We start from the raw sequence: 15,207 nt of genomic DNA on the forward strand, positions 1-15,207 counted from the left end.
CAACCAACGCAACGTGCTTAGTGTGCTAAACACTCCTGTGGGGGGATAAATACTGAACATTGCTAATATACCCTTGACCAACACTGGTAAATACATGGGTCCGGGCATGCATTGAGAAAGAGATTAAAATTGTGCAAAACTGCAACAGCAGTACTCTGCCTCTACAGCCGGTGTAATTTGCTTTTCGGACTGCTGGCGGTTAAAAGCTGAAGCTAGCCCACAAAACAAAAACAAACCCCAGAAACTTAAAAGTATCAGCCACGTTCACCAAGTAAACACTACTATTTCTAGTTTACATTAGGATGTTTTCATTCTGTAGATGGAGGGATAAACTACTAAACAACAAACCAAAGTCTACAACAAGAAGGGAGAATTAGAAAATAGGACCGGGTTATCGCTAAGCGTCACAGGTTCTTTTATTTACCTTTCACGATACAACTTACAGATGTTACACGTTTTCAAAAAAAAATCGACCGAAGACGTCAGGAAACATTTCCTTCGGTCCCTTCACCTCACCTGGCGTCTCCGCCACCTAGACCTACGCTCCGCTTCGCCGTCAGGTCGCCTCGGGCGAGGAGGGTGCAGTAAACAGCGCCCACACAAGAACCCGGGGTGAGGCGGTTTTCCGTCTCTTCCGCCAAGGCTCTGTGGATGTGGGTTTTTGAAACCCTGCCACTCTTCTCAGCTCTGCTCCTCGCTCAAACCAGGCAAAGACAGTGAGAAAACAGCCAGGGCAAAAGAGAAAACCAACAAGAAGCACCGGCCTCCGCGCGCTCACCGCGACAAAACGCGGCGCACGGTAGGCGGGGCCAAGGCGCGGCGTAGAAGCTCCGCCCCGTTATCGCCCCGCCTCCTTCCCCTCACCCCAACCCTCCGTGCTGTGGAGTGACTGACTCCCGCCAGCCCCTCCACGTCAATCAACCCTTCTCCTTCTCGCACTCTCTGCACCTTGTTATTAATCTCAATACCGATATCGCCCGGACGTCTCTCCCCCGGCCCTCGGGGGTGTGAACGTGTGTGAGCGGAAGCGAAGGCACCGAAAGCTGGCGTCTCTGTTCAACCTCGGCCCCAGCAGCACCCGGCGCAGCGGCAACCCCCGCAGCGGCGGCAGCCCAAGCACCAGGAGGCCAAGGCCAAGGCCAGGCTCTGCGTGGCTCTCGGAGCAATAGCCGCGGCTCCGGCCCTGCGGGGGCGCAGCTTCCTTCGGCTGGGGCCTTCGCGCCGGCAGCTGCGGCCCCGGGGCCTCTCCTGCGCGCCTGGGGTCACTGTCCTCGAAGCCCGGCGGCGCGGCCCTCGTCCCCCTTCCCGCCCCCCGGTCTGTCTCCTTCTCACTCCCTTCAGCCGCCCTCCGCGCCGCCGCCTCTGCCGTTCGTCAGGCGGCCCGGCCCGGCCCGCCCGCCCCGCATCCCCTCCGGCCGGTGCCTCTCCCCCCGGCGGGCTGCCTGCATGTCTTTGCTGCCCTCAGCCCCGCCGCCACCGCCGCCGCCGCCTCCCCCGCCGCCGCAGCACCAGCACCAACCGCCCCGTCGCCGCCGCCGCCGCCGCCGCCCGGACCCCGGCGCGCTGAATGCAGGTGAGGAGGGGGCGCGGGCCCCCCGAGAGCCCGGGCCCGGGTTCCCTGCGCGCCCGCCAGCGAGTCCCAGGTCCGGGCCCTGTTTGCCGCCGCGGCTTCCCCTCGGGGCGGGCGGGAGCGAGGCCTGCCGTGGGTGTTTGTGTTTGCGTCTGCGGCCGCGGCTCTGGAGGGGAAGCATCTGTGGGGGCCTGGTGCGCGCGCGCGCGCGTGTTTGTGTGTGTGTTTCCCCTGCCGCGGGGAAATGGCTGCTGTTGCTTCTTCTGGGCCAGAGGAAGAGAATGAGGTAGAGTGTTCTTGTGCCTCCGAGTAGGATCGAGAGTGTTGGGAAGGGGAGCGCTTCCCCGGGGAAATGAGGTGGGAGAGGGACAAATGTGCGTGTGGGTGTGCGAGTTGGGACTTTGGCGGGTGGGGAGGCGGCCCGAGGACCCACGGCGAGTGGGTGTGTGTCGGGTGACTGGAGGGGGCGGCGGGGCTGACCCGCGTCTCTTCAGAGGCGGGCGAAGGTTCCGGGGTGTGTGTGTGTGTGTGTGTCGGGGGTGGCCTGGGGCCGGGACCCCAGAGTGGCGTGTCCCTCCTGTTTTGTGGCTGAGGCTCCCGAGCCTCGCAGGTGAGAGCTGCTTCTCGGGGGCCGGCCGGGGAGGGCTGAATGAGTGCGGCACACGCGCGGCAGCGGGGCTGAGAGAGCTGTGGGTCGGTGCCGCGCCGCCGTTCCCCGGCCGCGGCAGGAAGCGCGCCGGCCTGCAGCGCGGCCTAACCGCCTGGGCGCCCGCCTGCCTCCCCGGACGCCTCCCGGGACGCCGAGCCCGCGCGAGCCCACAGCGCTGCTTCGGGCCTGGGCAGGTGAGGGTCGGAGGCGGGACGCGCCGATTGCCGTCGCCGTGGCCGCCTGCGCGTCTCCTGAGAGGCGAAGGCTTATTTTGGCGTTCCAACTGCAAGCCTTCGCCCGGCCGGCTGTGGGACCCGAGGGAAAGTGAATCAGAACAGTTGGGAATCCGCGGTGTCGTGTTCCCTTCTTTTCATCCTTCCCCTAAGGCTGTGTGGAGGGACCGAGTAAATATTTTGGATTTTTGTTGCAAATACTTTGCCGTTGGTAAGATCTTTTTTTTTTTTTTTTTTTTTTTTTATTAGACAAACATTTTCTTGGAAGGGCTGAGGAAGAAAGGGAAACTGGTTTCCCTGGCCGGTGGTATTGGTGGGATTGGATGGATTTTGTGCATTTGAAATTGTTTTATCCTGCCTCCTAGGGGGAGAGGCGTGTACGCGCCGCCGAGCTGAGGAGCTGGGTAAGGAAGAGGAAGTTACTGGAGCTGTCATCCTCCTTAACTCGGCCGGCTATTGAGCTTACACTGTTTAGGTGGATTGTGTTCAGGGAGTTTAGCTGAGCCGTTTGTACACATTGGAAGCACAGTGTTACATTTTACCGTATTGCCTCTAGTTATCTTGTCAATCAAGATAGGCTCAACAAACACCTTTTTCTCAGTTTCCAAAAACTAGATGAAGCAGCCTCTGTTGTCTACTCAGCATGTGCTGCTGGAAAGCTATTTTGAGAATAGTCTAAGCAAAACTCAATTGTAAAGATAAACCTGCTGCCAGTAGGTGTACAGTACATTTCAGAACCAAATACAAATGGCATTTGGATAATTATTTGCTAATGTGCTTTTCTACTCCAACCTTATTACATTTGTATGTAGTTGGATCATTTAGCTAGAACCCTACTATGGATAAAATCATAATACAGATTCGATCCTTGTAGGCCGTACTCGTGTGTCACGGCCAGATATTGCTCTTTGCACCTGGTCTCACAAAGAAATAGTGTATGTTGTTCACGGGGAAGTGGAGGGAAGAGAAGGAGGGGCGAAGAGCTGTTCTCTATTACCACTACTGGAAAAATAATTTAACACATGCAGTTAGTGGGAAAATGACTTGTTTTACAGACTTCAGTTAGCATCCCAGCTGTGTGATTTTTCTTAGCTGTTTGACCTTAGGCAACATATCTAGTATCTATAAACCAGAGTTTTATCAGTCACAGAGAGCTAATACCTTTATAGTAAGGTCGTTTTGAGAATAGAATGAGAAAACATGTTTGGCATATAGTAGATGCTTAGTTAAATTTTAGTTCTGCCTCCTGCAGCCCTGACTATGGGCATTGAGCCTTTGCAAGCATAAATATGATTAATTATTTAGAGCAATATTATGTAACTATAACATAAAAAAGACAATGGAATATTTCAGAGCCCTTCAGTGTACAAAAGCTATATATATATATAAACGACTTTAATGTGTATGAGAAGTCATTTTTCTAATAATAAAAAGGTCATTAAAATAGCCTAGTCATTTATAAAAATAGTTATACTTAATATTTTTTTCATATTTTCAAATAGACTCTCAGTTTCATTATTCTTTATGATTTTTGTTTTGTAGCCCTGGAAAAAAATTTGCAACCTCTATATAGCACATATATGTTTCAATACAGTTAAATATTAAAAAGGGTCAAGGAACCAAAATTTATATAGATCCCCAAAGTTTAAATACTGCGAAAAATGCTAGCTCATGTTGACTGATTTTGGTAAACAAAACCTCTTAGAATATTTCTCTGAATGTAAGGTAAAATCCTCTGTCAACTTAACTTTCAATAACTTTCCATTTTTATTTTGTCTGGAGTAGGAAATGTGTTCTTACATTTTAACTGTGCTGTGTGGAAAAAATAATATCATGGAGAGGTATGAAATTTAAGGTACAGATAACAGAAAAGTTAAGATATTGGTTTTTTTTGTTTTGTTTTGGGTAAAGACAGGACAAAGAGAATGTGGGAGTTTGGTTTAAATTTGTCATGGCCCTATTTACAAATGCCAGGTTTCCCAGTAGGACTTACGTAATTTATTTGTATCAATAAATGATAAGCTGTAAAAAATCTTACTTTCTAAGATTCAAACTAAAATTTCAACACATTCAGTATAACTTTTATGCATTTTTTTAATATAAAAATTTCTGTGAAGATAAGAGTCACAGGATGGGGAGGGGGAAGCTCTCATCATTGAGGGGCTTGAATTTTTATAAATAACTAGGGGCAACTATTAGAATGCAAAATATGATTTTCTTAAAGTGTGTGTGGAGTGTGTATTTACATTGAACAGAATATTCTGCCATATGGTTATATTTAAAAGAATAATTCTTACCTTAAAACTATAAATGATACTTTTTAATACCTTAGAAACAATGAAATAGAAATGAATTTGCTCTTATTAGTATTTGATAAAGTAATTTTCATTGGACTTTATTAATTATTTTCAAAGACTTCATAATTTTTTTTTAATTTGGAAGAATTGGTGAGAACGTTTCTCTGTAGTAATCATGAAAACAGATGATATTGAACTGTAAAGGTATTTGGATATGAAGTGGAAGTACTAAGGCTATTTAAACTAAGGGAATTATGTTACAACAAAATCAAGGTGGAAACTTGTTTAGATTTTAAAATTTAATGTTACTTAAATAGGTTTTTAAGCAATCTTTCCAAAATATCTGTTATTAATGTCTTTAATTAGGGAGAATTGGAATACTTAGGAATTTCTGTGTGTATTACTTTGGGTAATGCTAATTAGAGTAATAAATACATTCCAAAATTTCAGAGAAGTTTACTTGCTTTCATGACAGTTCAGTGCAGATGTTTACTTGCTTTCATGACAGTTTACTTGCTTTCATGACAGTTCCAGTGCAGGTGCTCCTGGTTAGCAGATTTCTTGTGGCTTTCCTCTATGTTGTAGTTTAAGAACTCATACAACTTACATCTTGTGACTCCACCATTTCTTAGGGCCTTGGAGTCCTCCTTATTACCTGAAGACCATTTCTGAAGAAACTCCAGACTTAAATGACAAACATTCCTCCAAATTTTATTAGCAAGATTTGTCACAGAGTCTTATTTGAACGCAAGGGGAGTGGGAAATGTCCCTGGCTGGTGGAAAGCTTGGCCATCTCTGCTACAAGGGGCATTTCATGGTGTTATTGTAGATGTTAGCGTATATTTATGAAATTACATCCAAAAGGTAAATTATGATAGTTAAGAATTGCTTTCCATCTTAAAAGAGTAACATTGTGTGTGAGTGGAGAGTGGTGGGGAGAGGAGAAAGGAGAGAAGAGTCACAGGAGTGGGAGGGTGAAGCTCTCATCATTGAGGGGCTTAAATGACAAGTGAGTTTCTGTAGCTATTTAAAGATACACATTTTTCAGAGAGCATTACAGTTGGATCCTGTAACCTTTAGTGGGTCTCTCCTGTACTATCCAGTTATTGATTGTCATTGTGCTTTAATGAGTTCTGTCAATTTGAGTTATTTCTCTTTGTATTTTGAAATCAGTTCAGATCAGTAGGACAAAACTCTGAATTTCAGTTTCTGGGTATAGTTTCATAGAAAACACATTTTTTGAATTTTCTTCCTCTGTTATTGGGATAGATGATGATTATTACTTTTACTTTGAGGGAAATCTCATTTAGGTGGACCTTACCATATTCTCTTGTTTGTTGCTGCAGTTTTTATAATTCTAAAGTTATTAAAGTTAATACATATGAGCCTTAACCCAGAAAGAACAATAAAATCATCAAGTAAACAACAGAGGCTTAATTATTAATTTGTGCTCATGCTTCATGATGAAAATACTACAACTTTCTTTTACTAACTGCACTGACACTGGGTCTCTAATACAGTAAATGGTATTTTATCACTGAACAACTTTAATTTTGATTGAATCACAATTTATTCTATCATTGCCCAGGGTTATTATAATGTGAAACCTCAGTTCGGTGTCACCTTTACTTATTTTTTGTTCTAACAGTTTGGTTAGGGATCTCTGGGGAGATATATGTAATCTCTTTATTTCCCAAAAGGAAGATTTTGGAGTAGTCTGGTTAACTTCTCCATGGTAAATACTTCTAATATCTTGCATCTTGAAAATTGAAAACCTAATCTGAGGACCCACTCTGTACCCATTATTGTACCCAGTTCTAAAGAGAAGTATGAAAGATGTAGAAGAGACTCTTGCAAGGCTTATAGTTTGTGAGTAAGGGAGATAAAGCATATAATTTAGTTATTTCAAAACAAATGAACTAGTGCAAGTCAATATGATATAAACTATAGACATTCTGAGACATAAAATGGAATGTCAGTTGGGTCAGGAATTACTTAAACACTTGCTTTCTTTTGGGCACCTTTTATGAGGCATAATTTGGATAGCTTAGAAGTAATGCATTTAAAGTGTACAACTCAACAGTTTTTAGTGTATTCACAATTGTGCAACCATCACTATAGTTACTTCTAGAACATTTTCATTACCTAAAATATAAATCCTGTATCTTTCAAGAGTCACCGTTCATTCTCTTATGCCCCTAGTTCTGGGCAATTACTGCTTCCTTTCTCTGTAGATTTGGCCAGTTTTTGGACACTTTGTACAAATGCAATCTTAACATATGGTCTTTTATGATAAGCATCTTTCACTTACCATGTTTTCATGGTTGATCCGTATCATAGCAAGTACTTTATTATTGTAGTAGGTGAATAGTATGTCAGCGTAAGAATACACCACATTTATCTATTCATGAGCTGATGGACATTCACTTTTTGGCTATTATAAATCATACCTCTGTGAGCATTCATGTACAAGTTCTTAGTATGTATGTATGTTTTGAATTCTTTTGGATATGTACCTGAGAGTGGAATTGCTGAAACATATACCACTTTGTGTTTAAACTTTGGCGGAACTTGTAGACAGTTTTCCAAAGTAGTCGTAGTATTTTACATTTCCACCAGCAGTGTATGAGAGCTCTAATTTATCCACTTTGTGCCAACAATTGTTATTATCTCCTTTTTTCATCATAGCTCTCCTAGGGGGTGTGATTTGATCCTGGTTTTGATTTGCATTTCCCCGATGGCTAATGATGCTTTTTATGTGCTATTGGCCGTTTGTATATCCTCTTTGGAGAGAAGTGTGTGAAAAGACTCAAATTCTTTGCCCATTTTTATAACGAGTTTTTTTTTTTTAAATTACTGAGTTGTAAGAGTCTTCTATATACTCTAGATGTGTCCCTTATATATGATTTGCAAGTATTTTCCTCCATTTTGTGAGTTGTCTTTTCATTTTCCTGATAGTGTCATTTGAGGCACAAACGTTTTCAGCTTGATGAAGTGAAATTATTGTTGTTATTTTGCTGAGCTTTTGGTGTCGTATCTAAGAAGTCATTGCCTAATCTAAGGCCACAGAGATTTACTTCTGTGTTTTGTCCTGAGAGTTTTATAGTCTTAACTCTTACATTGAGATCTTTGATCCATTTTGAGTTAATTTCTGTACGTGATCTGTTATAGAGGTCTAATATTTCTTTGCATGTGGATACTCAGTTGTGCCAGTACCATTTATTGAAAATATTATTCTTTCTCCATTGAATTGTGTCATCACCCCTGTCCAAAATTAACTAACTGTGTGAGAATTTATTTCTGGACTTTTAATTCTATTTCATCGATTTATATGTTTATCCTTACACTAATATGGTCTTGACTACTGTAGCTTTGTAATTGAGAGGTCTGAGTCCTCAAACCTCTCAAACTTTTTGAGAAGAAAAAAAGAAAAACTCTTTTTTTTCTTTTTCAAGATTGTTTTGGCTATTTGAACCTCTTGTATTTCCATATCAATTATAGGATCAGCTTGTCAGTTTCTGCAAAGAAGTCAGCTGGAATTTTGATGGGGATTGTGTTAAATCTGTGCATCAATTTTGGGACCACTGCCATCTCAATATTAGGGCTTCCTGTCCATGAACATGGGATGTTTTTCTATTTATTTAGATCTTCTTTGTCAACAGTGTTTCATAGTTTTCAGAATGTAAGTTTCATACTTCTGTCACTGCATTTCTTCCCAAATGTTTTATTCTTCCAGATATTGTAAATGGAATTAAAAAAAATTGGGGGATTTTTTGCATGGCAAGTGTGTAAAAATACACTTGATTTATGTTTGTTGATCTCATATCCTGCAACCTTGCTGAATTTCTTTGTTCCAATAGTTTTTTTTTTTTTTTTGAGACGGAGTCTCACTTTGTCACCCAGGCTGGAGTGCAATGGCGTGTTCTTGGCTCACTACAACCTCTGCCTCCCGGGTTCAAGTGATTCTCCTGCCTCAGCCTCCCGAGAAGCTAGGATTACAGGTACCCACCACCATGCCTGGCTTATTTTTGTATTTTTAGTAGAGATGGGGTTTCACTGTCTTGGCCAGGCTGGTCTTGAACTGCTGACCTCGTGATCCACCAGCCTCAGCCTCCCTAAAGTGCTGGGATTACAGGTGTGAGCCAATGCACCCGGCCAGTTTTAATAGTTTTTAAGTGGATTCCATATGATTTTCTACATACGAATATCATGTCACCTGCAAACAAATGATGTTTCAATTCTGCTTTTCCAATATGGATGCATTTTAGTTTATTTTCTCGCTTAATTGCCCTGGATAGAACCTGCAGAACATAATTGAAAAGAAACATCAAGAGAAGTCACTTGACTTGCAGCAAATCCTTGTCTTGCTCCCAATCTTAGGGGGAAAACGTTCCATCTTCTTAAGTATGATGTTAGCTGTGATTTTTCATTTTTTTTTTAAACTGCTCCTTGTGGAGAAGGGTTAGCCCATAGGCAGGCAGTGTGCAGAAAGTAGTGAACTATACATTTTTCATGAATAGCCTTTATCAGGTTGAGAAAGTTCATTTCCTAGATTGTTGAGTGTTTGTTTGTGTGCGTGTGTTTGTTTGTGAGAGAGTGTTAGGATTGAGTTTTGAGGGAAGTGTGAAATGTGGATTAGAAAAGTAAAGATGCTATGTCAGGTAATAAGGGGCAGATAATAATGTTTAACTTGCTGGAGGAAGAGGGGCTAGCTTTTCCTCCTTTTCCCTGTCCCTTTCTGCCCCATTCCTTTCTTGTTTTCTGTTTTTTTTTTTTTTTGAGACAGAGTCTTGCTGTGTCGCCCAGGCTGGAGTGCAGTGGCCTGATCTCAGCTCACTGCAACCTCTGCCTCCCAGGTTCAAGTGATTCTCCTGCCTCAGTCTCCTGAGAAGCTGGGACTACAGGCTAATTTTTGTATTTTTAGTAGAGACAGGGTTTCACTATGTTGGCCAGGCTGGTCTCGAACTCCTGACCTTGTGATCTGCCCACCTCAGCCTCCCAAAGTGCTGGGATTACAGGCGTGAGCCACCGCGCCCGGCCCGTTCTTGATCTTTAATCATCTTCCCATCAGTACACATGCATATTTGGAGATGACTTAGTCTTTTACTGATCTGAATAATTAAGATTTTTTTGAGCAGTGGAAAGTATCGTTTCTTTTGAAAAATACTAAAAAGCGTGTGGAGAATTTCTTACTGAGTAGCTTGATAGCTAGGTTTGGAGGTCATCAGAGGAGTTACTAAATCATAAATGAAGTGCCAGCCATGGACTTAAAAAGAAGTGAACACAACGGAATACTTCAGCCATAAAGAATGAAATCCATCTTCAAAAAGAATGAAATCCTGTCATTCTTGGCAACTTGGATGGAACCAAAGGACACTGTGTTAAGTGGAATAAGCCAGGAACAGAAAGGTAAAAACACCACATATTCTCACTTCTAGGTGGAAGCCAAGAAAAGTCGATCTCATAGAAGTAAAAAGTAGAAAAGAGGATTCTAGAGGCTGGGAAGGGTAGGGGGAAGAGGGCTAGGGAGAGAGATTGTTAAAGGGCACAGAATTATAGCTAGATAGGGGAGTAAGTTCTGGTGTTCTGTAGCACTGTAGGATGACTATAGTTAACAATATTATTATGTAGGTTCAAATAGCTAGAAGGAAAATATTGAATGTTCCAAATGCAAAGAAATGATAAGTGTTTGAGATAATGAATATGCTAATTGCCTTGATCTGATTGCTACACATTGTATGTATGGAAACATCACTGTGTACCCCATACATATATACAATTAAATGCCAATTAAAAAAATCTAAAAAGTAAGCAAACATTTGCCATATTGGGGGTATGGTTAATAAAAAATTTTATGTTTAGTTTAATGTACTTTGAATCTAGCTGTCTGCTGACATTCTCCCACCCTAAACATTTCAGCATCATTGGCTTTGTTTTTATAAGTTTTCTTTATAATTTTCTAATTTAACAAATTTCATAGGAAACTTTGCTTAGTAAGGTAAAGTTGTGTTTCCCTTTGATGTGGTGATTACCCTTTGTTTACTTTTTGAAATTTTAGTTGTGTTCCCATGCAGCCATTTTCTGATTAGATAAATATTTTTAAAAAATTTTATTTTTGTCTTTCATGTATAGCTCTCAGAAGTTAACTTTGAGCTTAACTAAGAATATTCCTGTTAACAGGTGAAATTGGAAAGTGGTAATAGAATTTTTGTTTTGTATTTTTTTTGTAGCAGGATTATTTTCATTAATTCTTTTTAGTCCGCTTTAAAATTTTGGTACAGATAAAATTTATAATTATTTTTAAAGAAATAAGTAGTTTGTTTTGCTCTATGAGTAACTCGTTATTTGTACTGAATAGATGCCTGGTAATTTGGGGCTTTCAAATATTGTTTTCATTTATTAACAATTGAAATTGGTGACACAAAATAGAGATTAAAACACTTTATGTTCCTTATAGTCATCTTTTGCAGAGAGAACCTCCCTCTCTAATCTTAAAGTTTAAACTCTATTTTTCTCTTTCCCATATTACTTAAATAGATTTCCTAAATGAGTAACATAAATTAGAGTTATATAATACCAGCTACAAATACTGCTAAAAGAATAGAACTAAATTTAGTATATCCCAACCTTAATGTCTCTCTATACAAAGACTTTGTTGGAATCTCATATCCATTGCTTTCTGATCATAATGTTTATTATATTTAACAAAGCAAAACCCAGAAATTACTTATAAGGTATGTACTTCTATAGGTTCATATTTAGTACAATCTTCTGTAATATCTACATATAATTTTGTGGAACAACATAATGTGAGTTATATACAGAATGGTAGCCTGAAACACTGTAAGAATTTGAATCACCAAAAGTATAACCTGTTAATTAATATTTATTAAGCTTCTATTTGTTAGAGACTATTGTATTCAGGGTTCTGGGGAATAAAAAGAAATGTAGAATAATCTTTCTACCAGGGAATGAAACTAATATTTATTTGACTACTGAGTACCAAGGAATGTGAAAAGCCACTCCCCTCCTTCCCTTTAAATGTGTAATCTAAATTATTATTCTTGAAAATCCTATGAGAGAGGCAATATGATTCTCATTCTAAAGCTGGTTAAGAAAGTGAGCCTTGGATCCTCTACTTTCTAGCTCTACAGAAACTCATTTAACCTCTCCATGCTTCAGTTTTCTCATCTGTCATAGGGGGATAATATTCCTTATCTTGTAGAGTTTTATGAGGATTAAATGATGTACTATAAAGTATTTAGGACACTACCTGGCACATCTGTAGTAAAAAAACGAACTAAAAATCGATACACGTACACTATTACTGTTTCCTATTAGGAAAGAAGTTAATTAACATGCCCAAGATTACAACCAGATCTGTTTGAATTTAAAACACTCTTATAGTATAATGCTTACACTTATAGGACGTTTAAGTCTGGATCTAGTAAACAAGTGAAGGCAGAATATGCTAAGTGACTAATATTAAGTGCTGTGACATACAGAGTACATTTGGATTTTAAACTACAGGGATAAGTAAGAGAGGAGATAAATGTTGCTCTTGCCTTTATGATGAGAAGAAAGGCAGAGAAAAAATTAATAGACTACTGCAGTATCTTCCTTGCTAGTCTACAACTTCCATTATATCTCATTTAACATCTTTTCCTTTATATACATTGTCACCAGGGAAATCCTTGTAAAATTCATCCCACATTGCTTAAATTCTCTACTTGTAATCCTTTACTAATAGTAGTTACTGTTTTCTGGTTACCTACTACGGGGCTAGGATAGGAGACAACAAGCTTCTCTTCTTTTCTCTAGTCTTTCCTTCCTTTTTTTTTTTTTTTAAATGGCAGAGTCCCACTCTCACCTAGGCTGGGGTGCAGTGGCATGATCTCAGCTCTCTGCAACCTCTGCCTCCCAGGTTCAGGCAATTCTCCTGCCTCAGCCTCCCGAGTAGCTGGGACTACAGGTGCACATCACAACTACACCACACCCCGCTAAATTTTGTATTTTTACTGGAGATGGGATTTCACCATGTTGGCCAGGCTGGTCTCGAACTCCTGACCTCAAATGATCCCGCCTCAGCCTCCCAAAGTTTTGGGATTACAGACATGAGCCACCACACCAGGCCTAGCAAACTTTTTTCTGTGAAGGGACAGATGTAAATATTGGGTCATGTAAGATCTCTGTTGCATATTCTTTTTTGCTATAATTTTTTGTTTTTTAACAATCCTTTAATTTTTGTTGTTGTAATTCTTTTTTAACAATCCTTTAAGAATGTAAAAGCCATTCTTTGCTGCCAAATCAGTCTGGATGCAGTTTGTCGACTGACCCCTATGCAAGGAGATTTACGTGAACTCATTTCTTCTTGTAACAATCCTGGTAAAATTGATATTATTAATTTCTACTTTACAGTTGAGGAAATTGAAGTTTAGAGAGGCAGATTTGACAAAGGTCAAGTAAGTGATAGATTGAGGCCATTGGAATACCTAAACTTGTGTACTTTCTAGGATATCTTGCTGCTTCCTGTTACTTTTAAATAAGATGCAAATTTCTTAGCATTATATGTAAGGGCCATGATGATCTTGTCTTTGCTTACTTTTCTAGTTTTTGTATTTGTTACTCCTCTCTCTCACATATTCCCTAGCCTAGCTGTAGTGAGTGACTTACAGCCTGGTCTGTGCTTTATATGCCTACAATACCTTATAAACTTTATCACCTCGTTGATTTCTTTAATAATCTACCTCTGGTGCTTTCTACTCTGGGAAACCTTACTTGGTACTTCCATTCCTGCTTTATGAACTTTTTCTATGCTCCTCTAGCATTCTGTGCATTTTTCATTGATAACACTTACTGTATTGCCTGTGTTTGACTTGGGTTTATGTCTCTTTTGCATTAGACTATGAGTTTTTTTTTTTTTAAGAGATGGAGATCTTGCTATGTTGCCCAGGCTGGCCTTGAATTCCTGAGCTCAACAGATCCCCCCCCCTGTAGCCTTAGATTGTAGGATTTTATTTTATTTTTTTTTGAGATGGAGTCTTGCTCTGTCGCCATGCTGGAGTGCAGTGGCGTGATCTCAGCTCACTGCAACCTCTGACTCCCTGCTTCAAGCGATTCTTTTGCCTCAGCCTCTCGAGTAGCTGGGATTGCAGGCATGCACCACCACGCCCAGTTAACCGAGGCAGGTGGATCACCAGGTCAGGAAATGGAGACCATCCTGGCCAACATGGTGAAATCCTGTCTCTGCTGAAAATACAAAAGATTGTGAGATTTTTTAAGGGCACAGATGATATATGCCTCACCTTTGTAGTTCAAGTGTTTGATACATAGTAGAGCTTAATACAGAGTTTGGCATATAGTAGGGAATTGGAAAATGTTTATTAAATAAATGAGTAATTAAATGGCATTACAGACGGAAATCATATCAACAGATCTATAGTTTCAGAAAAATGAGTCCAGGTTCAAGGGTGGTGGTGAGTGGGAAAGTAAGTAAATTTCTGGTTAACTTCTAGGGCTTGAGTGGGAACATGAGGTTAATAAGGCAAATTGGAGCATGATCATGGAGGGGCTTGAATATCTTGGTAAGGAATTTTAATTTTGTTCTGGAGTCATTGATACAAAGATTTCAACTCTAGAGTGCAGGTGGTTTTTAAATCCATAACCTGGGTTCTCTTAATGCACAAGTTGTATGTTGTAATACTGTTTTAGATATTTTGTAGAACATTCATTACCTATGCAATTGTTTTGATTAATAGATACTGCAAGATGTAGCTGTAGAATATCATAATTATCAGTACTACTGTTAAAGACATTGGGAGCCATGGAATGATTTTGAGCAGGTTGGTGGCAGTTTGAAATTAATTTTTTTTTTTTTTTTGAGACGGAGTTTTGCTCTTGTTGCCTAGGCTGGAGTGCAATGGCATGCAACCTCCGCCTCCCGGGTTCAAGTGATTCTCCTGCCTCAGCCTTCCGAGTACCTGGGATTACAGGCGTGCACCACCATGCCCGGCTAATTTTGTGTTTTTAGTAGAGATGGGGATTCTCCGTGTTGGTCAGGCTGATCTCGAACTCCAGACCTCAGTTGATCCGCCTGCCTTGGCCTCCCAAAGTGCTGGGATTATAGGCGTGAGCCACTGTGCCCAACCTGAAGTTAATTTTTTAAAAAGATTAATCTAATTGAGGTATTCACAATCAGCTGAGGAGATGGGACTGGAAAGAAGGAGGCCTTTTTAAAAAAAAGTTAAAATATAAAGTGATAAGAAATAGATCTACTTAATGAATGACTATGAGGAAGTCAGAGACGAAGAAGAAAAACTGAAGAGGCAGGTCAAGGAAGAAAATTGTGTATTTTGTGTTAAATAGATTGCTGTGAATTCTGTTGAAGTGATTTCTATTGTTGCGTGAATTTGGGCTCTGCTTACTTTATGCTTGAATTATTAGAATATCCTCATGATT

General features: G+C 40.7%; 1 protein-coding gene across 8 annotated transcripts in view; it reads left to right on the forward strand.

Annotated features, from left to right (window-relative positions):
- Positions 1 to 878: 878 nt before the first annotated feature.
- CNOT6L (CCR4-NOT transcription complex subunit 6 like) overlaps positions 879 to 15,207 on the forward strand; it is a 104,186-nt gene continuing 89,857 nt past the window's right edge. For 2 of the 8 annotated variants that reach the window (XM_023222486.2, XM_023222491.2), the window contains exon 1: positions 1,714 to 1,856. In XM_023222486.2, coding sequence (XP_023078254.1) covers positions 1,852 to 1,856 — 5 coding nt within the window. In that variant the 5' untranslated portion in view covers positions 1,714 to 1,851. Of the gene's footprint in view, positions 1,574 to 1,713; positions 1,928 to 2,095; positions 2,181 to 9,738; positions 10,159 to 15,207 lie in introns of those variants that run through there. The other 6 variants (XM_023222487.2, XM_023222492.2, XM_023222488.3 and 3 more) reach the window with 5 other exon arrangements.

The sequence above is a fragment of the Piliocolobus tephrosceles genome, chromosome 3, assembly GCF_002776525.5.
Source record: "Piliocolobus tephrosceles isolate RC106 chromosome 3, ASM277652v3, whole genome shotgun sequence".
Taxonomy (NCBI): Eukaryota; Metazoa; Chordata; class Mammalia; order Primates; family Cercopithecidae; genus Piliocolobus; species Piliocolobus tephrosceles.